The sequence below is a fragment of the Aquila chrysaetos genome, chromosome 10 (genome assembly GCF_900496995.4).
Source record: "Aquila chrysaetos chrysaetos chromosome 10, bAquChr1.4, whole genome shotgun sequence".
Classification (NCBI taxonomy): domain Eukaryota; kingdom Metazoa; phylum Chordata; class Aves; order Accipitriformes; family Accipitridae; genus Aquila; species Aquila chrysaetos.
In genome coordinates this window covers 18,618,523-18,646,139 of record NC_044013.1, presented here as the reverse complement: position 1 = coordinate 18,646,139, position 27,617 = coordinate 18,618,523, and the positions used below count along the sequence as shown (strand labels likewise).

Below are 27,617 nucleotides of genomic sequence, written 5' to 3'. Positions count from 1 at the left end.
GATTAACAAATCCATTATAACAACAATATATTTGTCCCTGTTCCACACAAGTTACAAAAAATGGCATAGGGTATAGCTTGTTCTTGACCCTTCTTTCTAAGGGGTTCTTAAAATATTCCTAAAAGTCACCATAAATGAAAGTTTCCATACCTGGAATAAAGCAGCAGCAGAAAACTGTACCAATGAAAAAAGCTACTCTGACAGCCACCAGGTGCAAATGCACAAGCTTTGTCATACAAAATTGTGCCTGAAGAATGAAAGGGAGGCTTGAATCTAGTTTCTTCAGGTCTCTTACTAGTAATTATTGTCTTAGGCCAACATCGTTGAAAGCCCATGGTAGCAGATACAGGATGTCAAGAAAGGTATTCTGGATTTCTGAGATGCAGTTGGCATTCCCATAATTCAAACACAGCATAGTGTTACTAACCTGCATATTCACCATCCAGCCATTCCAAACAGAAGGGAGCAGTGCTTCCCTTCAACAGTTAACAGTTCTATTAAAATATGTTTTCATTTGCTTTCCTTTACAACAGTTCAACTTTGGCTCGTACCTGCCACGTTTACTTTTTTTTTTTTTTTGGTGGTGAACGAGAACATAACCTTACAATAAAAATTACATTTTAGCAACTCCAACAGCTTGATTTGCAATAGTTTGTCTACCTCTTGTCAGCACTAATTGTGCAAGATGTGGAAAATAATTAAATTGCTATGACTGTAACCAGAAGCTGTAATAATATGCGAAATTCAAAATTAAAAGTAACATACCAGATACTGTCTTGTTTAGGTGGGCAGAGTGTAAAACCAGTGGCAGCTTTTTTATCGTTACAATTCTTAATTACATTTGTCTTTAGTGGCTGATCTGAGATGTGGAGATGTCAGCGGTTGCAAGGAAAGGGAAGGACTGCCTGAGACAACAGCTGTCCTTGCACAGAGACAATCAAAGTTCCTGGTGACATCTTTTTTCTGTCTGGAAATGTTATTTATGTGAAATATGAAGATTTGGATGCATTCCAAGATTTCCCAACATGAGGAGGTCAACCAGAGCTTAGACCTTCAGTGCTTATCAGCCTGTAACATAACAGTACTGACTGGATGTAGCGCAGCACCATGGAGCAGGATCTATAGGTAGCTAGAGCAATTTGCCTCTGTACCATGCACTCTTGGCTTCCCCAGTAGCAGGCCTCTTTGAAACACAAGGTCAGGTCAAGCCTACTCACATAAACAGGTTGTACTGTGACAAAACCTTACTCTTGCTATAACTCAGAGCCCAAATTTGCAATCAGATCCACTCGGGAAAAGGTTGTGGAGCATATGGCCTGGACTGCAGGACTGTATCTTTACTCTGGTGCTGTATTTGTCTCACTTTTGAGAGATTACCTTGATAATAAAGCCCATTTTTTCCTTTTCAAATTAACAGCTGGAATATCTTCTTTTGGCATTATTTATAGCACATTATATGCTCATGTCCCTTCAAATTTATAGACAACACTGCACTTTCCAATGAAGAAAAACAAAGAAACAGCTGCAATCTTCACTTGATAACATTTATTCAATATTTTCTGAAATAAGCAAGAAATTTAAGAAGCCCATAAGCAATCAAATACAGCCACAAAAACCCCATACTGATCCTAAATAAGAAGCACTATGAGAAATACACAATATTTCATGAAACAATACTGTACATCAATAACCTTTAGGAAACAAACAACTCAAACCGTATGCTTAGTTTACTCACAATATAAAAAACTTTAACCTTTAAAGAAAAATATAGATTCAGTCCAATTGTAGGATCCAATCCCATGCCCACTGAAGTCAATGGAAGTTCTCTCATTGATTTCAATGTCTGAAGGATCATGCCCTTACTTTGCCTCAAGAGGCACTTTAATTATTATACAAGGCCTAGCCTGAATACTATTACAAAAATGTCAAACATGAACTCAAGAGTATGTTTCAGCAACTTTCAGGAAATAATGGAGAAATAGGTTATCTATCCATGCATGGAATAAGGCAAAAGCTAATTAATTCAGATTAGGAATAATAATTTTTACTAGTTTCTTTTTCACAACACAAACATTTTAGACTTTTTTAATTAATGGATATATTATATATCATATTATGCTTCACATTTTTCCTACCTCTACTGAGAAAGCTGGCACTGACATGTCATAAAGAACTCCTCATTAATTATTGTTTTCTTTTCTGTAACAACCACAAGAAACTCATCTGGGTTTAGTAATAGTGTCTACCAAGAAAAAAGCACACACTATCATAAGCTTATAGTTTATAGAGCTCAAGGTACATTAAAATGTAATTCATGAAGTTCACAAATTCTGTTTTAAAATATTTTTCCAAACTAAAAGCTGCAGAAAATTGGTTCTTAAATATTCTACAGAAAATTCTGAAGCATCTAATGGTTTAAATTACTTATGCTTTCTTCTTAAAAATATTTAAATTAGGTTAGTAGCCCATCCTTTTGAAAAATAATCCAAAAAAAGAAACACTAGATTACAAATCTTTTGTCTTAATCAGTGTAACCAAAGGTTTGTCATCTGGGCTGTAATCTTCATAAGCAATGGGGGTTGCATCATACATTGCAGGTCGGGATTTCTTGCCAAACCTGGAAACAAAAGAAAGCTTTTGGTGACAAACAGAAGTATGAATGAGTTAATGGCAACATCCCACTGAGTTATGGTATGCAGTCAGGAAAAAAACCCAGAGAGCCTAGATAAATTCTAAATTGTCTTGCAACATGCCAGAAGTACAGAAGTTTAGATATCTGAACTGTGGATTTTGAAATATATTTTATTTATTTTTTTATTTTATACATCTTCTTGCAAACAAGAAATAGATTCCATATCAAAGGCTACAGGAATTCTGTTGCAAAATTCAGCAGTATCAGAATATGGGAAGACTGTGGAAGGTGAGAGTGAAACTGATACAGTTTCAGCAAGGCCAGAATTTTATTTTAGAGCGTGCTCTAACAACCAATATTAAGGTCAGGTCATATACATTTACAAAAAGTAAATAATAGGCAACTATGTGACATCTGCATTTGGAAATGCAAGTTGTGCACTGAATTGAGTTACAAGCTATAGACAGAGCATTTTAAAAATGAACTTGGAAGTCTCTGCTCACCTGACATCCACTCGAGAAGCACATTCAAATTACCAACATGCTGCACGCTATTTGCAACACTGGCAAAATTAATGGCAGTTAGGATATTGCAACACCACATAAACATACTAATTCAGCAAAGGTTCACAAGCAACAGAATCACATCAGCAGCGTGCTCCTCCTGGGCAACCATCACTGCTAAGAACCAGGCTGTATCTGCCTCTGCAGAGAACTGCTCTGTCTGTATCGTTGCGGCCCCGGTGCTGGCACATCCAGAACTACTTTAGGTGCCTTTGCACCACACAGACAGTCTATCACTCTTCCGATCATTTATTATGATAGAAAAATAGTGCTAAGAATGCAACCTGAAAGTGGAAAAATTATTAAAGTGTTCTGACTACAATTACAGGAGCTTTAAATAACAAAAAAGATCACAGGAAAATGAGGCAAAAAAAGGGTCAAGTCTGCTTTCCTTATGGACCTGATGCAGAGAAAGTATTAACACACAAACAGAAAGACTTATTTATGTAGTGATCCACACTAAGGATTCTTTCTATCCCCTTCTTATGTACAAAATTAAGTCTATATTAATTTAAGTTGTGCACACTGGAAGGGGAGATTCAGAAAATTCAGATTTTGAGGATAATATTTAGACCAAACCAAAACTAACTTGATTTTCTTCCAAGATTTTTATGCAACTTCCTGACTGTTCCAATTTAATTCTTGGCTGTTTTCAGTGATCTAGAATTGTTGACAAAACTAAAATGGCTGGAAACGTTTTCATCTATATGGTGGAAATTTCATTTTTCAAAGTACTTCAGCTGTCAATAAGGCCACACTAGATACATTTCTATGCATGAATGTCTGCTTTCTGCTGTAGTTTACTTTAATAAGTACAGACAGGGCACGTTCGCTCATTAGCGTCATGATGGATAAACCTGATTTTCTGTAGATGAGATAAAATTCCAAGAATTGAATGAAGGAATCAAGTTATGGCATCCTACTAAATCAGAGGCAGCAATGAATTCTGAATGACCCTTTTTCTCCATCACTCTCAAGGGTTTAAAGGAAATAGAGCTTTGCATAGATACAAATGATGATGAACATTCTCCAGTGATTTAAGTAAAATTTTGCCCTTTCTGACAGGTAGAGAACACATGGCTTGTTGTACATGGTGAAGCAGTACAAAATCTGTTCTCTTGTGTAGGTCAGGGTTGACATGTGCCCCTAATTAGAAAATGCTGAGAAAAGACCACAGCACATGTGCTAGTTGTTTGTGGCCTGGCTGAGCCATCTAGCTGGTAGACCACACTGCTTTGATCAGGCAGTTCAGAAGCCAGTCCCCGCTCGTAACAGTAAACAGAGTTAACACAAACCTCAGAGGTCTCAAAATAGGATTGTTAAATGGGAAGTCTTAGTTCAATGGGCGTGTATCTGGTAGGATTGCACAAGGATGCTATTTTATCATTTAATTGATGACATAAAAGAAAACATAAAACAATTATCAATACAATCTTCAAGGGACAATGATTCAAGGGGTAATAAATAGTGAAAAGATGCAGGTCCCTGCTACAGAGTGTACTGGCTCAATTAATAGGCTGCTTGCAGCCTACAAACAAACAATACAAACAATACAACACATACAAACAAATGAATAAAGATTTCTTCCAGTGCAACCAAATACAAGAATATTCATCTAACAAAGAGTATACACCGTGTGGGGAAATCTCAATCCTGGGAAGCACTGAGTCTGGAAAGAGACTGGAGGGATATGACGGTTAATCAGTTTAACATTGGCTTTAATGCCATACTGTGTCTGATGAGCAATTATGTGCTTAGATCGGTAAACAGAGCGTATCAGAAGTTCTCTGGCCTCTATATTTAGCACTGACATGTCCATTCATGAGTGATGATAGTGTTCCAATGTGTATATTGGAGATATACACAGAGATACTTACCAGTGGCATAGGGATCATCACAAAGTCAAGTAAATGACATGAGAATTAGAAAATATATTTTGCAATGAAACATTGAATAAGAACAACCTGTGTAACTTGACAAAGAGAGACCGAGGGTTCCGTCACAATTTTGGGGACAGTATATATTCAGTGTAGAAATTCTTCTTGGCACAGGCAGCTCCATGCGTGCATGTGTATATATATGTGTGTGTGATAGGGACTGCAAATTCCACTTCACATATGGAATGGGGATGCCCCTCCACTTCCTTAGAACGACATTTCAAAAGATGGCTAACCGTAGAGAGTCATCAACCTCAACAATTCCATTCAAGGAGAAGACTTTTGAGAACATTGGATGGCTGAACCCCAAGGAAATGGTATCCCCCAACTACTGTGGGATAGGCTGGAGTTCAGAGTTTCCCAGAAGCAGAAGAAAGAAACCCTGTGTTGCTACTCTGTTCAAAAACAGCAGCTGGTATAAGGAGTCTACAAATAAAGTTTAAACAAGAGAAGGAAAAGAGGGAGACCAAAAATTTTTTTTTTTTTTTTTTTTTAAAGTGTACCCATAGGAGGAAGGGATTATTTTTCCCTCCACAGGAGGAGAATGAGAGAATGCGAAGATCAATTTCCTCTGCATTATTCAGAGAAAAGGCCGTGTGTGCAAGTGGTACTTTGCGTTCCTTAGTATAATTGAACTATAATCCTAGAGTTCCCACAAAGTTGAGACTCTGGCAGAGAATGTATATAAACAATTAGCATGTACTGTGGAGACCAGAGTACTTGTGCATATGATCATAGTTTCACGAAGAGGTAGCTGACTGAACCTCATCACTGAAACCTATGTCAGGAAATGGTAAGAAAAAAGCATGTGCTGAAGCTCATCAGATTCAGGAAGCTTAGGACGTTCCAGTCTAACACAGCCGACTTGAACACAGGAACGTGGAGAATGTGCAGTGGAGTGTGACAAGATGACTTAATCAGAGCCTGATGAACCAGACTCTTCAACCCACACATAGACAGAACAAGAGTCAGCACGTGAAAGTAAAAATTAAAGAAACTACACTGTAAGTAGTGCATGAAGTCCACTGCTAATTGATATCTAGACATACAAAAAGTTTACAGTAGCACAGTCTCTGTAACCAGATATTTTGTGAACTCAGTGTGGATGCTTCTCTAAAGTGAATGATCCAGTTCAACAACAGATCCTGGTTCCAATTCAGTGAAGTCTTATGGCTGCAGTAGGCAGTTGTCAGCTATTTCATTACAGTGTTCTCCTCTGGCTTTAAAATGTATAAGCTTTAACATAAAAGGAGTATTTATTTACTGTCTGCATCATGAATATTAAAGAGAGCTGTGCCTCACCTGGTTAGAAAACTTTCTTGTTCCAAGCTGCTAATCCTAAGAACATTCACTAGAAGTAGACTTTTATTAGTAATGATCCTTGGGCACATTCACTTCCTCTTACAGCAAGTGCCTTGATTAGTAAAGATCAAATTATAAAAAATTATCAAGAAAAAGACCTGCTGAGGAACATGAACAAGTAATTTTAAAATAATTTACTGAATATGCAACAGGCATCCACACTCCCTGGACACCTACTGACTTTAACAGAAACCTTACATTTAAAGAAAATAATCTACTCGCTATTCCTTAGGCCTCCATTTTCCAAAATTACTAATTTGGGTATCTAACTGGGAAAGGGAATGATTTTCAGAAAATGCTGAGAATCTATTATTTGAAAGTAGATGCCTTAGATACAGCAATTCTGAAAATTCAGATCTTGGTAATTTTAATATGCAGATTTAAGAGTTTATGCAAAAATAACTATAAAAGTTGTGCTCGTTTTCCTGGATTGAAATTACCAAAGCAGTGTTTTATATCTTCCTGAAACCAAAATAAACACAATAATCTTCACACTAAACCTCTGTGAATTACCTGACTTGGCAGCTCTATCCTGGATTTTTATAAGGCATCCATTCCCTGAGAGGCACAGAGAATTATTTGGAATGAAAACATTTATTTTCATTTGTATCAAGTAGAAACACCTTTCCCAACATAGGGAAACCCTTTATTGACAGGTTCCAATAATGTTAATTTTTAACTGCATAATATGGATCTGAAAAATCATCATGAATATCTCCTAGTCTAAGAACTTCTTCGGAGGTTATTTAACCCCCATGAAAACTTGTTTTTCTAAACTTCTGCCATCAGTAATAAACACAGATTCATTCAGAGTAATCCAGACAGTAGCGATAAAGACCTGAACTAGTCCAGCTTCCAAGATTTGAAAGATTTCATACAGGAGATCTTTTACCATTTCCATTACCTGCCAGTGAAACTGTAAAATGCAGGGAAAATTCAGATTAAAAAGATCCTGCCTTGCTGGTACACTTTTCCTTGGTACCCTTAGATAGAAAGCTGCCAAATTTGCTTTAAGAAATAAGTAAGAAAACCCAGGTGTTTCACACTGTTCCTCAGAAGACCGGTTCCAGTCCTTGGGGAAGTTCAAAGTACCACTTCAGCAAGTAGTAACCGAACAGGATTGACACATTCATCACTGCTGCAGTAGTAGGAGGGAGATGTTTAATTTCAAAGATTAACAGTATCATTTTGCACCTTGCTCTCCACCCTTGGAGATGTGTAGTACGTAACAGTAGACATTCAGAAAGCCAAATAATAAAAAACTATAAAGCTTTTTATGGGCCATAAAGCAACTCCCTCCTCTCCCAATACACTACTAAAGGAAAAAGCAGTTCTGAGGGTGTGTATGGTGTGGAGATGCTGAGCTCCTACTGGAAGAGATGTAAGGCTAAGTGGCAAAGGAGACTTCAAGGGAAGACTTAAAAGAACACTGATTTTATTGCTATGTTAAATCAACTATACACATCTTTCTTTTTAAAATATTTACTGACTAATATATTTTGACAATGAACAAATGTTTTATTGTAAATCTAGTTGGAACAGTTTAAAGAGCTACTGCCCAAAGCTGCAACATGATTAGCTGAGTCTGTAGGACTCCTCATCCATTTCAGATGACTTTGATGGCTTCAGCGGTGGTACAAATTAACCTATTTAATTTGCACTGAAACAGAACTGGAGTATTCGGAAAATGAATTACCAGCAATCACCAACCAATATGCATGCATTTCTCCATGTCAATGCACAGGAATGTGTCTCCCTCCATTCTTTTAAAATCATTTTAATGGTAACACACATGAACACTCTTGTTGGAATTTGAAGTGAGCTTGACAAATTGAAGAAATAGGAAAAAGAAACAACAAAAATGAAAGTTCTGCCCTATTAAGAGAGATGTCAAATACAGAAGAAACAATACTGGCTAGGAAGCAAAATGGCACAGAGGATCTGGGGGTGAGAAAAAGGTCTAACAGGTCACAAAATAAAATCATCAGTCGCTAGTGTAATGCAAATTAAAAAAAAAAGAAAAGGGGCAAGCAGGTTTCATTTTCAGATGTATGAACAGGAATGCCATAAATAAGATACAGGAGCTGATTATTCAGCTGATTTGGTACAGGTAAAGCTTCAGCCAGAGAACTATTTTCAGCTTTAGGGACCACCCTTCAAAAAAAGAGAAAGACAATCTGGAATGTGTCCTAGGGAGACAATAAAGAAGCTGACATGATTCAGAAGGAGATACTAGAATGGGTTAGTCTAGTCTAGGGAAGAAAAAGGTTGTTTTGCTTTGTTGGTTTTATTATTTAAGAAAAAAAAAAGGGGGGGGGGGAACGACAGGCATGACACCTGATGTACATGATTACTATAAGGCAAACAGTGATAAATTACTGCTCTTCAGGTTGTCATGAAGAATAAGAAAGAAGTAGCCTAATTCATAGCAAAGAAAATCAAGGTTGGATTTTAGGAAAGCTCTTTCTAACTCCATTCAACTCCTTTGGAAGTTTTTAAACACAACTGTTGGCAGGGAGCTAGGTATAATTAATGCTATAACAGTGCAGTGGCTTACACTTGAGCTCTTGAATCCCTTCCAGTCCTACTTTTGTATTATTCTGACACGCAATGCCCTGGCTTGCAAGTGCTCCATTAAGTAAAAAAATTACTCTCTCTAGGAAAGTAAGTAAGAAAGATCCTAATTTCAAAGCAAACAGGAGCACAAAAATGAGTGATTTGAAGAGAGTATCACTAAATAACCTGGTAAATTAGTCACTAAAATCAACGTGCCTTTGCTATCTAATCAAATTACTTGTATCAGTTAAAGAGTATTTACATCTTAAACAGAAGATCTTACAGGCTGTGCATCTGTCCCTCTTCACCAGTTACACCAAATAAACTCAGAATAACTCCCTCTGTTTTCAAGGAGTTGTGCTGGATTATCACACGTCAGATGAGAACAGAAAAGGGATCAAAAAAGAACAACGAGCAATGCTGGTGATCCTGTCTATTCACCGCAAAGCAGCTCATTCTCTGCCAACAGCAGTTAGATGCACTACGCATGGACTGAAATTACATATCGTAACAGATGTCTTTTAAATTACCATCCCCAGAACAAACCTGGCATGTCGGATAGAAGCAATTGCACTACTGAATTCACTGTCAATGCTTCTACAGTTGTAAAATTCTTCATAGGCTGGCCTGGAAGAGCCTTGATATTCGATGCGGCTGATGCGACATATTCCCACAATCAGAATGATCAGCATCAGGACAAATGCTACGCAGAGAGCCCCAATTATGATGTAGAGGGAGTGACGAGGCATATTTGTTAGACTCTCTGCCATATGCCCAGACTTCCACTGCAGATCTGCTGATAAGAAATAAAAGGTTATCATTACTTAGTAATTTATATCCTTCCTGCTGAATAGAATTCTTTTATGATATGCACTTTCAATATTTCTGTGGAGAAGTTTGAAGCTAGGGCGATGTGTAATTTGAACCTTCCCAGGCTCTGTTATGGCTATGTCACCATGCCTAACATGCAACAAATTTGAATAGCACTATCTTGATCCTTCACCCATCCTCTCTGTAGATTTTTAATGTCATTATAGGAACACTTATCTAGTTTGATCTCCTGTATAACCCAAGTCATAGAAAGTCATCTAGTTATTCTTGCATTATGTTATAATATACTATAGGCTTTCTAAAGGCAGGCAGGTTTTATGTAAAAGCTTCTAGTAATCCACCAATTCTCTGTGCAGTTTGTTCTAATAGTTCTAACCCTTCCACTAAAATGTGTGATTTAAAATGTATTAAACATGCTTGGTTTTTAATTTGAAACACAGGCTTTTGTATGCCTATCTCCACCAGATTGCAGAGACTTCAGAAACAGCATTTCAAGGACAAAAAGGGCATCTCGTAAGGTGCTACAGTACTGAGCCCACTAGAGTCTTCTCTCAAGCATAATTTCCCTGAGAGGTCTCAAAGCAGACCTTAAAGTAAAGCCAATCTGGAAGAGGCTTCTTGTATTTATGTATTCCAGATCTTCTTTATAAATATTCTTGATGCCCAAACTATTGCCTATCAATGCCAAACAGATTGTCTATCAATTGCCTATGTCCTCAGATCTGTTTTTCTCTAGCATGGGTCAGAGTATTTCTAATTAACCTGTACCTCCCTCTAGGTTCATTTTTGGCAGTCTTTTAAGCCTATGGTCTCATAAATTATTTCAAACCAGGAACAGACTTGAGTCATTCTGACTACAGAAATCTGACACTCTGCAAAAGTTATTTCTAGCAGGTGACTTCCTTTTTCAAATGGTCTTCTGCTTTGCACTGGTTTAGAAACTCCCTTCACTTAACCACAGTCTGGGAACAGGGCTATCAATCATATGCTTTGGGAATGTTAAGGTATTCTTAGAAGCCACCTCTTGAGGGTGTTGATGATGGCAGATAACTGATTTGAGCACCTGCGCTGAAATCATAAGTTTAGTGGCATCTGATATGATGGATGGATATGATCTCCATCTATGGTAGAAATACAGGGAAATGTATAAGTATGGGGGGAAACAAAAAAATCCATTTTGGAGGAAGGTAGGGAGAAAGCCTGAAGCTGTAACATGTGGGATTCACCTGGGCAGAGTTTGAAGAAATGGTTGCTCTTTGTTTACAATAGCAAAGGTTGTCCCAGAGCACCTCTGTGCTTGGGCTTGCTTAGACTTTTTGTTCACAAATGTGAGCCAAGTTTACAGGACTGACTGCTTGTTTGTGTTATCTTTTTCAGAGATCGGTAAAGTTTTGATCAGCCTGAATCATTCAGTGATTTAATGTTTCTAAAGTGCTGTTACTGCAATTTGCCCAGTCAGGATATGAGGGAGAAAATACAGCTGTGCTCCGTGCAGTTTGGGATGGGTTTCTTTCTGTTCTGCAGCATATTTGTCACACACAGTGGTTTCTGTCAGGTTGTCAGACTAGGCCAAATCCAGATCTAATGTGCACAGATATATGGCAAGACAGTTCGGATTTAGATTCCGTATCTTCCATCTCTGGATGATAAGGATGAGAGAAATTTCTTCCTTTCTTCTCCACCAAATAAAAATATAAAGATTAACAGTTTATAGTCCAAAGATTAGAAAGAACATATGACAGCTCAAAATCACAGTATTCTCAGTTGTCATAGTAATGTTCATAAAATTATTAAGAATTAGATTTCAATGCGCATCACACAGTCTGTACTAGAAATTCTTCGTGTTAGTTTTCAAGTAACCACATGGTTTGGCTTACCGTGGTAACCACATTAATAATTACAAAGGTGGCAAACATATATAGATATAATGGAACAAATAATCAGCAGGCATTAAGGAATTCGTATGAGACACTTTGTAAGCATTTTTACATGCTCCATTAAGTTTTTAGGCAAATAAATTTCATTTTGAAAGGAAAAATATCCTCTTTATAATTAAGACCAATTTAATCCTGTTTAATTGGAATTGCTAACACTGGTAAGGACCATAAGATGATATAATAAGTATCACAGTTCATCCAGGCAACATACATCTTGTCTAGTTTGTTGTACATACAGCACCTGAAAATTAAAGAGTACAGTCTGACAAGAAGATAACCCTGAAATCCTGTTAGGGTAGTCACTTCAAGCAGATAAAACAGCTGGTGAAAAAATGGGGAACTATTAAGAGTAAACAGAGAGTTGTTCTACAAAGAAGACTAAGTACCAACAGCCTCCTCCATGGCTAGTAACAGAAAATCACAAAAGATAAAATGCAATCTATTTAGTCAAATGACTCCTGAACACCAGCTTGTACCCCTCTTGAGAAGCCTGAACCCTGGCTTCATCATGTCTTTTTCTAGCATTCAGAGGGATGGTCCAATACAAAGGTCCATACACTCCAGTATGCAGTGTTTACAATTAATTTCCAATACATTATTAACCATTATGTAGGAATTGCTGAAACAATATGATAAATATGACACGGAGATACAGAAAGATGAGCAGATTAGTAATAGATTCAATCTCAGAGCTGAAGAGAAATCCACTGCACCATTGACTCAACTCCAGCGAGATCAGAAGTGCTGCACCTGTTTATAAGAGAGCTGGATATGGCCCTTCTAGATATGATTAGAATTGGATTCACATCAGTTGGTCAACTCGCAGCTCAGGGAAAGACAGTGAGCACAAAGATCTTCCCATGGATACATAGTTCTGTAGAAAAAAATCTGCAGATCAAAATGCTTTTAAATCCTTTCTGCAAAGTGATTTCTTCAAAACTCAATCCCTCTCTATTTGCATAATCTTTTATACACTGGTTAAAATCCAAGTGCTTTAAGAAAGCTTCCACAGCTTTGCATATAAGCCACTGCATTGGTTAGAGAGGCTGCATGTCCATACTTATATTTGACTATTGTGAAGTATCATGGTGTCCCATAACAACACATCATTTTACTTTGATGCTCTGTCAAAGTGATTTCAATAGCAAGGGAACATCAGACATTTGCTGATGTTAAGCTTATTGAAGAAACTATTGGTAACCTTCAAATTTTAAACTTAATTGTTCTTCAAAATGTATCTATGTGACTATGCAAAGATTTTTTTTTCCTGTTTTCATTCCTTTAAGACCAATCCAAACCAGAATGTTCTAGATTGCATTTTTTTATATAGCCTATTTTATTATTATTACATATAAATACGCTATTAGCTATCCTGATTTGTTGGATAAAAAACACAGTAATTTCAACCTCTTCAATTGAGAACAATTGCCATGAACAATACTATATCATTTAGTCTCCAAATATTGAGATGGAAAGAAAAGGTCTAATATTTCTGGTTGAGAGTCAGCCTTGCAGTGTTATCAATGCCACTTAACACTCAGATAATTCCCTGCCTCCTGCCATAGCAGTAACAAGATAAAAGAACAAATCAGTCAGTAAAAGGCTTAAAGCAGCAACAATAAAGTACTGTTGCTTCTTCCCATAATTTTGACTTACACAGTTTGCAAGTGTGTAATACAAGCAGAAAATCCAAGTTCTTGAGGAGCAGGCAAGGCTACTGCAGTTCATCTATAAACAGATGCTACGTGTAGAGAAATAACGTACTGAGACAATCCCCTTGCTCAAGAGAACAAAGTTTAAGCAGAGTTTTATCCACTCTCTCTCTCGTACACTTACAAACAAGGTCAGAAGGGAGTTCATATTGACCAACCACAGATGTAAGCCTGAACCTACCTGTCATACATAGTGCTTAGGGGCATGCGTCCCTCACAGGGGGAAGCAGGAATAATTGAGTAGCTGGACAGTAGAAAAGGCTCCTTCCACTCTCTGTTCTGCATCTCTCATTTTGCCATGTGTTTATATGCACCTCACTATGTATCTGTGGTGCAAACAGCCAAACTCTTAGTGACTAGAGCATGACAGCCAAAGGAGGACTCCAGAACAAGCATCACTGATTTCATATAGCACATCTGCAGGGCTCAGAAAGCGTGCAAGTCCATTTGTTTCCCTTTGGCATCTATTCATTCCATAACGTAAAAGAAATGTAATTGTTACTACATTGAGGTACTCCAGGAAGTATCTTTCCAGGATGATTATTGCTTTCTCCAAGAACTAAACACACCTGTCTGTCAGCACACTACTTATTAGCTAAGGCAGGTAGAATTACACTGCCTTGCTGATCAGCTTGGATATGCATGTTTCAGGTATCACTAACAGCAGCCTTGTCAGTAAAAACTCATCTGAGCATCTTTTAGCATGAGTGATATGGCATACAGATAGCACACAACATCGTGCTCCCAACATCACAATGGTTCTGTACCCCACAGGGAAGTGTGTGTGCCATTCACAGAGACAACAAAAAGGCCGTGCTGTTACCATCTCTGGGCTAGCTCGCAATGCTCTTCTGCAGTCTTGGCTTCCAACAGAAAGCACTGAAACTGAATTCACAACCAACAGTTACAGGGAGAGAAGGTCATAAACCTGTCAAGATAAAACTTTTGTGTCAGTCCAAGTGTGAACAGAGTTGTCTTCTGGGTTAAATTAAGGACTAAAGTCAAGAATAGAAATCAACTTAAAAAGTAGTCGATATGTTTAAGTAAAGTTTAAGTAAAAGAGAGTAAAAAAGAGAAGCATCATATGCTCCTTGTGTAAATGAGAGAGAGAAAACATTTTTTATTCCAGCCTTTGTGTAGGTATTTTCTCACGAATGTACACTAGGAGCTTTCTGAGTCCCTTCTGTTTATTTTTTAATCTATTACCTATCCCTGCAACATTAGCTGTGCTAAGTGGTGTAAATCCCCTCACACAAACTTGTGTATCTGTATAATGACTTGAAGGGATCTATGACCACAGTACCTGAGCATTCAAGCAGTTAAATACACAGCTAAACTCCCTAGTAAAGACAACATCTGTAGTCCAAGAACAAGACATCAGGGAAATACAAAGCAGCTCTGTGAGCAGCAGAACGAATGAAGCCTAATTTCTGTTTTAACTCTTCCACAGTTGGAGGAGGGTGCACTTACCCTGATGCTTTTCTCTGTACTAAGAAGCCAGATTACACTGAAGCTGTTCCTTCACTAGACCCACCAATGAAACCTCTCTAAGTCTTACTAAATGCTTAGGAAATATTTTGTTTAGGAGACCTTTGCCATTGTAATAAATTTTGCGGAAATCGGCCTATGGTTGGAAAAGTTATTCCTGAAAAAGCTGGTAAATGCATGCATACACAAGTCAGCAGAATTACACACAACTTATTTCCTTAAGTAAGCAAGTTCAAAATTGTTTTGCTGAAACATCACTAGAACTGCAGGTGCTCAGAAGTCAGTACAAGTCTGTTAGGACCATGCTTATAGCTCTGTGGGAGTACACTTTACCCAAGGTAAGTATGAAAGTAAGTTCTAAAGCATAAGTGCAATTAAAAGGCAAACGGCTTAGTACCCAGCTGTGAGATAGCATCTCTGGCAATCTAGTCCAACACAGCTCAAAGTAGTGTGCCCAGAAACAGAATTTTCTAACTTTCACAGCCATTTTTGAAATGTTACGGCCTAAAATAAAATGCATTTAACAGAACATTGATAATTTACAGATGATTCAGAGTGTTTGTGCAGATAAATATTAGAGACAAATATAAACTTCTTTATTATAAGGTATCACTCTTAGAAATCTTTAGAAAACTACAAAACTTACGTATTTCGCAGTTTGCACCAACCCATCCATGGGGACAATGGCAGGTGTAACCACCAGGCTGATCTATGCAAGTTCCAGCATGGTGACATGGGTTGCTGTCACAGTCATTTACATCAATTTCACATTCTTCACCTTATGTTGGAAAAAAAAAAAAAAAAAAAAACCAAGAAAAAACAAACTTCTATATAGTGGGTGCCTCATGTAGCAGGTACATCATCGATCATTTAATTTTTCTCTAGCTGCAAAACACCTTATAACTCAATAGCATCTTTATTCTCAGAACATCAGAAGTGTTCTATAACGATTTCAAGAAATAAGTCTTACGTAGCGTCCAAGGAAATATTATCCTCATTCAACCAGGTGAAAACAAAGTCTGAGGGCTAAGTGACTTGACTAACCTCACCCAGATTGTGTGTGTCTCATTTCTTTAACTATAAGTTCCATCCCAAGAAAAATTGGTATAACAATTTATCATGTATATTCTGAAGTGCTATACAACAATGTACATAATCAGTGCCTCTGAGAAACAGCCACTGTACAATGGAAAGCTAATTCTTTTTTAAAAAATGCCCTTTAAAATTAGAACAGATCAAAAAGCACAATTTGATCTATAAAACAGCTATGAATGGGTTTATCTATTACTATCACGTTGGATATTACCTTACCTGAGTAACAGAGCATCAGGTTGTAATTATTTTAACAGCAGATATTTGGATTACACCAATCATGTCAGCTTAAATAGAAGGCCAAAGGATTAAATGGGCTGCTTACCATTACTCTGAAAGTGTAAATTGATCCATAACAAGCACTTTAGGGCTTTTAGCAATTGCATATTAAGGTAACGGAATAAGTTGTTTCTTCAGCTCACGGTAACTAAGGTCAATGTTAAAACATTTTCCAGCTTCAACACTGTCCAATTAGTATATTGGCTTACCTGGAAGTCTTCAAAGTGTTACTTTAAAAATGCAAGCTAGTCTGAAGCAGTAAGGCCATAAGGCACGTTAAATAGCTGTTAGCTTAGTGAATTCTCTTTAGTAACAGGCTTTCTTTGCTGCAAAATTTTTAAAGTTCATAGCAGTTGCAAGTAATACCAAGAACTTTTCATTCTCACCAGACTGGTTACAATTCAGCAAAGTCCAAATTAATTTGTTTCCTTGAAGAGACACAGTCTTACTTGGTATTTGTCTTCTTTTGGACACAGTGAACACTGACAACTAGACGTTCTGTGTAATGTACAAATTACTTGCCTGTATATCCAGGTGCACAAATACATGTAGCATTTAGACCTTCGCTGTCACAAGTGCCACCGTTCTGACAGTTGATGTTAACACAAGGATCTCTGTATAATTCACAGTGCCTTCCTGAAAAGGTAAAATTAGTAATTGCCATTCACGTGACCTATACTGACAGCATGAAATCAGTACATACGATAACTTAAGTTCACCTGGATGAGCACAACGATGTGCAGCCTCCAAACCTGTCCTATTAGGCTAATGCCATAAGACTAAAGCCGTATATTTTATAGTGGCTAAACTTTTTACACACACGCCTCCTCTCTGCTCTTCCCACCCACTGAGGCTTTGGGATAAGAGAGGTGGGACAATTTCTGTTAACAAGAACTGCTGGAGTGTCTATGGAAAACCAATGGTATAATAAAGCATAATCTGATCAGCTATCTAATAGTCTTCAATAAAATGTAAACAATAATTGTCTTCAGTAAGAATTTTATGTAGTAACTTCTTTAATAATATACATAAGCATTCTAAAGCATCTCATTGACTTTCGCAGGAAACTTAGGAGTAACCAAGGCAATAAAAAGAGAAATTGATTTATTCAAATGTATAGCTAAAAGTAAATAATTGGGCTGCTCAACTTCATGCCACTAGCTTCGCTCTTTCATTCTCAGGTGTAGCCTATGTGAATTCAGCAGCTTTGCCTTGCAGAAGACAGTGCAAGCCGTATCTGGCATACAGAACATAAAGCACAGCAGATTCCCACCCGGGGATGGGGAGAGAGGCTCTACTGCCACTCCTACATGCATCGTTTTCTCTGGATCTACTTTTCAGATAAAAATAGAAAAATCAATACATGAACAGTCTAATCAGTGCATGGATGGCACTGAAACACAAAAAAAATAAATGTACATATGTGAATAATGAATGATTGGTGGGACTTCATTTATAATACATCTACTACAGTGAAATTAGCTTGCAATTAAAATACCTGCTGAAATTTAGCCTTTAATGTAAGTTTTAAGTCTAAATCTAAATCTTATTACCAGTTTGTCTGGGAATGAATCCAAAGTGACCACTTAGCTAAAATCCTAAGTTATCTTCAAGTTTTCCCATTCTTACACTTTTTACAAGAATTTCAACAAACTGAAGAGCAGGACAGGATTCTGAATGCTTCCACGTGATAACGCTTACAAATAACACACACATTTTTCACTTTTTAAGGTGGTTCATGTTTCTACATTCTTACTGTCCTGCAAACTGTAAAGATGCATAGTCAATAGAAGTATAAACTCATATTGTCTATTATGTATAAAAACTGCAATGCAGCTTTGTCATCAAAAAAATGTTTCTAATCATGAGGCAGTGAATGACAGTGAAGAAATTACGTTGCTTGTGGAGATTACAGAACCTACAATGATGGAGGACTAGAAGAGGTTAGACAAATACATGTGAAAAGTGGACATGCAGCTGATCCTGCCTTACTCCTTCCAATTCTTTCATGAATACCAATTGTGTTGCACTGGAGTTGGGCAGTCTGAGAATTTGAATTTGGAGAGTTTGAGATGCAGAACTATACAGAGGTAAAATTACCAAGAAAATAGTCTTTAGAGAAAAGAATACGAGAAAGAAAAATCAATACCAAAAAGGAAGAAATTGGACGCATAAAATATCAGATCTATGTATACAAGCAAATTTATTTAATGAGTGAACGATTAAAAGGAATGAACTTAGTTCTCTAGTGTTCAACACTGCAGTTATGTACAGCGATGCAAGCTTACACGAGTGATATAAAAACAATCCTCTCAAGTTAATAGGGATAAAAATACATAAAAGCAACTTATTTCAAACATCTATATATATTCTCTATACATACACATATATACACACACACATACTCCCTTGCTACAGACCTGCTGAAATCATTTGGTCAGTCTGTCAGCAGCAAAAAGGCAGAGCGCTCTAGTTCGAGCACCCTGCAGCTAAGCAGCAGAAGCCAGCAGAGCCAGAAGCCCACAGGTACCTGCTGGCGGGTACTTCGGCCCAGACCAGGGGTAACAGCTCTTGTCGGTTCGCCAGCGCGGGGGGTAGGGAGGCAGAAGGGGCGACTGCACATGGGGAGTCCTGGGTTGGTGGTGATAAAATTGAGGCCTCTCATGGCCCGCATAGTATCTTGAGCTGGGTACCCTGGCTCTATTCATTAGTATCACTGAATACCTTAAGTAGCGGAATGATGAAAGCTCAGTAATCAGCAAAAACTGCTTACAGGACCAGGTCCCCTGCTTTCATTTAAAGCAAAATGGGCTGGGCACACAGTGCTTTCAGCTGCACGTACAGGTCAGAGGAGAACAGAACATGAAGTCATAACATTATGGTTAAGTGCTCTTTAAACTGTCATGAAAAGCTGAGGGTCATTTCCTCACTAAGCCTCTAAAATGATGAATTCTGTATCCTATTGTCAAAGACCAGTGCCATCACCAGCATGAAATACATATTTAGCCTCAAGGAGCTGTTAAGTGAGCGTTACTTATCGACACAGATAAGGACTGATACCCTTAATGAGAAAATGCTGGGGTAATGTTCCTTAAAACATAGTCATTCTATGTAAAAAATATATATATTTTAATACTAATACATAAAATTACATTCAAAATGTTCTCACAGCATGATTCGAAACAGAATACACAAAAAAAGTATCATTTTAGCCCTCCATAGAGAGACACATCACAGACAGCTGGTATGTGCTACTCTATGTAAAGCTGAAATCAACTGTAAGATAAAAGATTTTGTATAGCAAAACACACACTTTTCTCCTCTATTTTATAAATTACTAAAGAAATGCTGAAGACTGATTCCATTCGAACGTATCCTAGGAAGAGCTGCAGTTAACATTGGAAAGCATTCACAGACCTACTACTGTCTCTGGGCTTTATGGTCTTCTAAATGAACAATCAACATAAAACTTTCATTGTTACTCCTTTGTCCTAATGTGTTTCAAATACCAATCTTTTATTACTATGTTTTTAACTCACTTCACCGGAGAAAATAAATAAAAAAAGAATTTGGAAAGCCCTCCATGTGATGGTTCCTAACAATAACTGATGAAAAATTTTATTTAACAGTTATGTTTTCTATTAAAAACTCCTCACTTTCTAACATATCTTAAAAACAGCAGGAAAAAGTACACCTAAGAAGAACAGGGAGAAGCCATTTGTACCCCCAGACAAAGACATGCATTCCTCACAGACCAGCTAGATCTGAACTACTCATTTGAATAAAGATTATGGCATCAGGATCTACACTGAAGTGTGTTTCCCTCAATTTTAGATGTGGGTTTTATTTCTGCTCAATGAAGGATATTGTATATCTCTGTAACAGAACCTACCATAAAAAATACATAGAACAATTCAAAAAACAAGAGGCAAACCCCATCCTACCTTCATATTCAGCAAGGCACACACACTCGTAGCTGTTGACGAGGTCTCTGCAGGTGGCTCCGTTCTGGCAGGGTGCAGAAAGGCATTCGTTATATTCCTCTTCACAGTAAAGGCCGTGGTAACCTAAATCACATGAAGAGGAAATAAAACGAGCTATGAAACACTTCCCAGTAAAAAATAACAATTAAGCAACTATAGACTGCAGGCAGATGCTTGCTAATTGAAATATACTGTGCAGACAGATACATGTTAAGACACTGACTTTAAGGACACCTGCTCCCCAGGTGAAAATAACAAAAAAAAATCCTGGAAGCACAATGTTCCAAGAGACGCCCCAGCCCCTGCAATAAACCACAGCGAGGCCATAAGCACGGCAGCTGGTGACCAAGGCCACCAGGAACAATGTGAATACCTGCACTCCGATTGTAAAAAGGAATAAACTAATATTGACGTATCTCCTAGCCTTCTTGCATCCTTGCATCAAAGCCACTTTTCATTAAAGTAGTGATAATTGTGTAACAGTAGTTAGAATGATAATATATTTTAACTTTAATGCTGTACAATGTCAAAACACCCTAGAAGCATTATGATACTTAATTTTTTACAGTATTCCCAGGCCTCAGGCAGGTATTATGGCCTCATTATGCAGACATAGAAAGTAGCAGCACAGAAAAGCTACGAGACCTATTAATGGCCACTGAGTCATTTGTGTCATGAGGTAAGAAATAAGGAGTTAATCCACTCAAAATAGCACTTTTCTCATTATTTAGCATGCCATACAATCATTAGTCTTAACACTAGTGGAATTACTTTCTAGATATAGTTTATCAGGTCAAAGTAGTACCTACTCATATTAAGTAACAGCATTAATTAGTACAGTGTAACAGAGGAAATAAACTAGCTCTAATGCTAAAAAATGTTTGCCTGATAATATTGGTTACTCAGTATTAAATATGAAGAATCGTAAGCCTGGTCATTTTGAAGACTATTATATTTGATACCAAGAAGCTTATTTAATTCCTCTTCAAAAGACTTTTGTTAAAGAAAAGCTTCCTCTCTTCTTTCTTTTTTCTTTTCTTTCTTTTTTTTTTAACCCTTCTTAAGGTAGGGGCTTTCCAACTCCAGAAACAATGTCTAAATTTATAGGCAATTAATACATCAACAAGAAAAACAATAAAATAGATAGGTCATAATGCTTAGTAAGCACAAATAATGCATTTAAATGCAACATAAACACTGCTTTCTTCCTGACAGACAAGCATTAGCACAGAAGAAACTGCTGGTGTGTTTGACCAATGAAAAAAGTACCAGGCAATTTGCTCAAGCCTTTCTAAATAGTTGTTTCCCTCTCTTTGGGGGCACAGGGAGTGCTTCATAATTAGCCAAATTACCTGTAGGGGAAGTTTCAGAATTTAATAGATTAAACAGAACATGGTCTTATCTTTTTGAAAGTACAAATAAAAATAGTACAAAATTTCTACTAAAACATGTATCTTTCACAATGTTACCCCTTTCCTGGTAATTACAGCAAATAATTGAGTGACCAGACTTTTGCATTGTCTACACCTCTTCAGCTGTTAGCTACATGCTGCTAACAACTGCAAGTCCTAACATCTGACTTGGGGCATCACACAGCCTACCTTCCCTCTCAAGCAAACCAAAGACCAGGCAGTTAACATCACCTGAATTGACTCGATAATTAACACATATTAGTGCTTCAGATGTTTTAGTCAATGGTTTGGCTTCATGAAACCATAGCACCATCTCTTCTTTACCCATCCATGAAAAGGTGGGGATAGAAATTCTAGCCCATACTATTTTCCACAGAGTAATGCCAGAGACACTTTGTACGCAGTGGTTACTGCACACTGTTTTTCCTGTTGGGCTGTTATTTTATAATATTTGCCTGGTACTGAAAGCAATGTAGACTGGGAAATTTTTTATTTGTTTTAAACAAAAGCTTGCCTCTATTTGTCAACTTTGCTCAATGTTCTTGAAATTTCATTCTGATGAAGGTCTATATTACACATTAAAAAAGGCAATTTCAAATATGCTTTCATATTAAAAACACTGTTTCACAAAGAACAGTCATACAGAGAAGATATGTCATGGTATGTTAACAGTACATAAGGAGACTCTTCTTACCCCTACCAGGGATTACTTTTGGTTAAATCAGTTAAACATTTAACCTTCTTGACTCATCATAGCTGTTATCCCTCTCAACCTCCTGTTAGTGTGATATAATACCATGAATATGTGCTTGTAATCTATAATATAATATGGTGCACTGGAATGGTGTTTATGTACTTTTTAAAATCTTGATTTACTCATTACATATAGCTATAAAAGCAATAGATGAATGAACATACAAAGAATAAAGATGCAACGGGCATGAATAAAGATGCCAGGGAAAAGGCCTAAAATACAAAGTGTAGATTCTGCAGTGTGATTTTACGTCTTCAGATAATCTCTAGTTAGTAGCAAAACTTATAGACATGAAATGAGGGTATCTTTCATGAACAAAGAACCAAAGAGAGGGGCAGATTCTTATCTCAGTAAGCAGTAACCTATATTCACTCTCCTGGTCTAAGTTTTCCCCCAAAATTCTCACAGAACCATAGAAAACACAACAAATGCCACCTCCAGACACCATTTCCATCCTCCCTCCCCCTCCCTATTATGGATAATTCAAAATAAAACTGTATGAAGATACAACATGTTAGTACTACACAAGACATATACACAATATTACCCATTTGATTCTGCACCAAATAGTCTTTTCATAGTAAATAGTTAGTTGGACTAGTAGCTTATGAAGAAACATTTCAGAACCACTTTCTCCAAAGCTGTTAGGCAGGCAACACAGAATTAATTATGCAAAATGTTATGGGTTTTCTTATCAGTCTATGATGAAGGAAATATCTTTATGTAGTGACACTTGTAGCCAACACACAAACCACCAAAATCAGAAAACTTAAAAGAAAAACATACGGGAATTCCCTGTCTTGAACACAGATGTAATCAGACATTTTCAGAAAAAATCCTTCCCACTTCTCACCTTTCAGAGGGAACAGAGGGAATTTTGTGACTGAATAGTTGTCTGGTTTCCAAAATCAATGTGAGCTATCGTATCACCTCCTTAGGATTAAGACAGCCCACGCTGTCAGACATGCACACAGCAAGGGAAAGATATTTTCTCTCTCCACGAGAGGGCAGATCTCGCCCACACACGATTTCACCCTCATGGTCCTCACCCTGGAGCCAGCAGCTTCTTTCTGCTGTAACTGCTGTGATGGACAAAGTTCTGCTGTGGCACCAGGCACCTGAGGCAAAGGCATGTTTCTTCTCATGGACCCAAGAGGCACCATATCATTCTTAACAAACGTTTCTCTCTGTATTACTGCTTTTAAATTATACTGATATTATAAACCATGTATTATACTGAATTCATACATGTATCTTCAAAAAGACTACATAAATAATTTCTCTATTTTTGTTAAAGAATTTAGATGGAAACAGGAGAATTTTTCACAGACAACTTCAGAATAACAGATTCTAGTATAGTTGCTTCCTCTCTTTCTAGTAACATTACAATTCTGCTGCTTTTACGTTCACAAGCAATGCCAAATACAGCTATTTGCATCTTTTGTGGTGTGTAACAGTTCTTCGGACATAGTCAGAAAGAAAGAATTAATACCTACATTAACAACACTTCCCCAGCTGCTGTGTCCTTGAGAAGGGAAAAAACCCCACATTGGGCATTGCAGCTTCGAAAAGGGCAACTAATATTACTAAACGTTTTTTTTCCAGGTCACTAGAAATTGGATATGCCTTCAATAACAGCACCTTCATGAACTCAAGCAGAACTTGCCAGTGGATGGTCCCATTCTGATGTTCTCCCTTCAGAGGCTGAGCAACGGACAGGGAACCTAAAAAAACCTCCTAAAATAAAGATGTCCCTACATTACCTCTTCTCCCTCTACATGACTGTCCCTCCGCTACTGGTCTTTACAAAGGCAGAGAAACAAATCTGTTGCCACTCTCCTCTGGATTCCCAAATCCTTCTTTCTCCTTCTTAAGCAACAGGGAGGTGGCCTTGAAGAGGCCAGGATATTTGCCTGATGCTCTCTGGCATGGCCTTCAGACAGCTACATCCCAAGGTGCACTGCCTTTGCACATGGCTATGTTAAAAACTGCAAAGGGAGAAAACGTGAAAGGGAGCACACAATCTGTGTCATGCAGGCTGATGAGGAGAAGCCACGGGTTTTGTCAAAGCCTTCAAGAGCATTAACAGAGCAAAAGATATAGCAGTGCAACCTCTTGAGAATATCTGCACTATCAGGTTAACAAAAGAGAGAGGGAGAAGCTTACTTTCCCTTTACAAATCAATAAAGAACAAAGTGGAAAGCTTTTGAGGCTTAGACGCTAGCTCCTCAACAGTGATTCCCTGGGCTTATCCACACTTAAGACTTCAGCAAATCAAGGCAGCAGGACAAAAATCCCATCTTTATGGGAAGGCCTAATAGGATACAATGCAAGAGAGCTCTATTTTGCAGGGAACAGCATCAGTACATAAATATATAAATATATAAATATATATATGGCTGCTCACTAACAGAGTTGCATGTTATATAGTCAAGAAATAAATGTGTTCAGTTAAAGTCTGAGCTTGTATAGCTATTAAATAAGAGAAGGAGAGAAGAGCTGCTCCAGATGGCAGGAAGGCATGCTTACCAGCCATGGCCAGATTGCACAGAGGGTTGTCTTAATGTGGAAGTGGAAACAAGATGAGGAAACAGAAGCAATAAAGGGCTCACAGACAATCTGGAACTGGAATTAACCTAAAGTCACTTCTGCCAGGGCTTGCATTTCTTGCCCCACTTCCAAAATGTGGGAAGGGAAAAGACAGAGGAAAGAATAATTGCTGCTGCTGCAGACAAATGTTGCACTTGCCTCTGCAAAGGCACTAAGATAAACCTATGCTCCTATAATCATCTATTAAGCTGCATGAGCAAAAAATCAAGTGCAGAGGAAACATACTCCACGGTACTACTTCAGAAGTTGCCACCACTCTTCATACCCTGTGGAATTTTTTCTGATACTCCTCTTTTTTTTGTTGTTGTTGTTTTTAATGTTCTGTATGTGCTATCATATATATTTATAAAGTAAAGGGCAGGTGTTAATGTCTGTACATGTGCTTTGCAGTTTCAAACTCCATATCCCTATGTCTTTAAGAAAGCCAAATGCAAAACTTTGTTGCGACATTAAGTTACTCAATTTCTACATAGATCTCTTTGCTTTGGGCCAGACAAAATTAAAAAGAATATATTAAACATTTGCCTTTGAAATTGATAACAGCAGTTCTATTAAAATAACGGAGCATAAAGACAAAACAAGGTTTAAGACGAAAGGTTTAAGAGGAGGAAGAAACTGCTTTGGGATTCAGGGACTAAATAAATGTTCTACGAACAGACACAATGGGGTCCCACTGGTTTCACAAACCAGGTTCTAGATGAGAAATCTAACAAATGAGCACAAGAATTTTTATCAGGATTAGTTCTTTAACATGGGGTAAGCATGAAAACACGACACAAACTATGAATCTAATGTCCAAACACTGGGTATTTCTTTGTTACCTGTAAAAGGCCAGGTGATAAGTACTAATAACTGGGGTGTGAAAGCATATAATTAAAGATTTAAAGGTAAAGTTACATGTGCAACTGAAAAATCACCCACATAATACAAAGTAGGTATGGTTGCATAGGCTTGTGAATTCCACAGAGCCCTCTGAGCAGACATTTGAAAAAGAAGTGTATTCAACTTGGAAATAACTTACAGATTTTTACCCCCCCGTTCTGGAAATAGGAATATTCAAAAGTTCTATACTGCTTTCCAAGTTAACTTATACAAATTAGCTTTTCTATACAAGCTATTAGATGATGTAGGTTATCCATAATGATGCCCACAATGAAAGCCAGCACACAAAAAACACAGTAGTAAATGCCTGGTTGTGCACATTTTGCAAATTGTGCAGATATGCAAGTATAATAACTATAATTTATTTTTCTTCAGATCTGTACACTGGCCAAAAAAGCATGGAAACCAAACTACCTACCAAGCAAGGAGACTTTCACAGACCTTGGGCTAATTGGAACTGTTTAAAATTCCTCTCTTGTTTAATTTTTGAGGCAGAAGTAACACAGATGAAAATCCAGCTGACACCATGCCTGCTAGTAGAAACAGTGCATAAAGGAAGGGTGACATTCAGGTCACACATATAAGCAAAACTCTGCAGCGCTTTGCTTCTGTAATAAGAAATCATATCCTCTGTAAAATACCTCAAAAAAAAAAAAAAAAAAAAAGAACATGGCATCCTGGAGCTCAACACAAATAAAAAAAGTGGCAGGTTCTAAAGTTTTTAAAACACCATGTTTCAGATATACCATATAATCAAAACAGAATAGCATTCTAAAATGTCATTTCACAAAGTTACCATTAATATATCTAAAAAAAATAATGTATAGGAATTCAGGGACATGTCTGAAAGTGAAAGACTCCTGTACAAAGAAGTCAGTAGTCTAAGAGCTGACACACCAGTGCTGAGAGCCTGCAAGCCAGAAAGCCTCAGGGTCAAGTGGCAGAGATCATTTCTTTCCTAGTAATGTATGGCAATTTCTGTATGTAGTTCAGTATGTTTATTATCAACCCTTGATAATGCTACTAAACTGCACACAAATTTTATTCATCCACTTTACAAGTAACGTAACAGAGACCGTCAAAGTTTCTGCAGGCAAAATTGTAAATAGAATCCAGCTTTTTAATATACCAGACACATAACCCATCCACTCTGTCAAACTGCTTTTTGACAGAGATACCAAAAACGTGTTAGGCCATGCTCTATAGCTATTACTTTAGGGTTTTTTAGGAATCGCAACCTAGGAATCCTTAAGTTTAATTGCTCTTGTCTGCTTTACATGCAAGAATTACACAAACCACTGGCAAAGTGTGTGTTATGATGCCTCCTAAATGCTGATCTACACAGAAGTTGATCCCATTTATCTACTACCCCTTTAACTTGTGGGGAAAATCTCTGAAGATAATTGGTTCAAATCCTGCTCCTATGACTTAAAAAAACTGAAAAAAAACCCCACGATGGTATGTTCATAACAATAAAAAGGCATAAAAGAAGGAAACAAACGATTCTGACTATTCCTATCTTGCTACCACCTAGGTGCAATTCTTTAATGATCTTTTGAAATAAGTTATCCAAGTTTTTAAATTATT

General features: G+C 37.4%; 1 protein-coding gene across 1 annotated transcript in view; it reads right to left on the bottom strand.

Moving 5' to 3' along the window:
• Positions 1-1,530: 1,530 nt before the first annotated feature.
• The window catches only part of DNER (delta/notch like EGF repeat containing), a 134,376-nt gene continuing 108,289 nt past the window's right edge, over positions 1,531-27,617 (bottom strand). The window contains exons 9-13 of the mRNA XM_030028859.1: positions 20,334-20,456; positions 16,912-17,025; positions 15,665-15,796; positions 9,597-9,843; positions 1,531-2,617 (exon numbers count right to left, since the gene is read on the bottom strand). Coding sequence (XP_029884719.1) covers positions 2,506-2,617; positions 9,597-9,843; positions 15,665-15,796; positions 16,912-17,025; positions 20,334-20,456 — 728 coding nt within the window. The 3' untranslated portion in view covers positions 1,531-2,505. The remainder of the gene's footprint in view (positions 2,618-9,596; positions 9,844-15,664; positions 15,797-16,911; positions 17,026-20,333; positions 20,457-27,617) is intronic.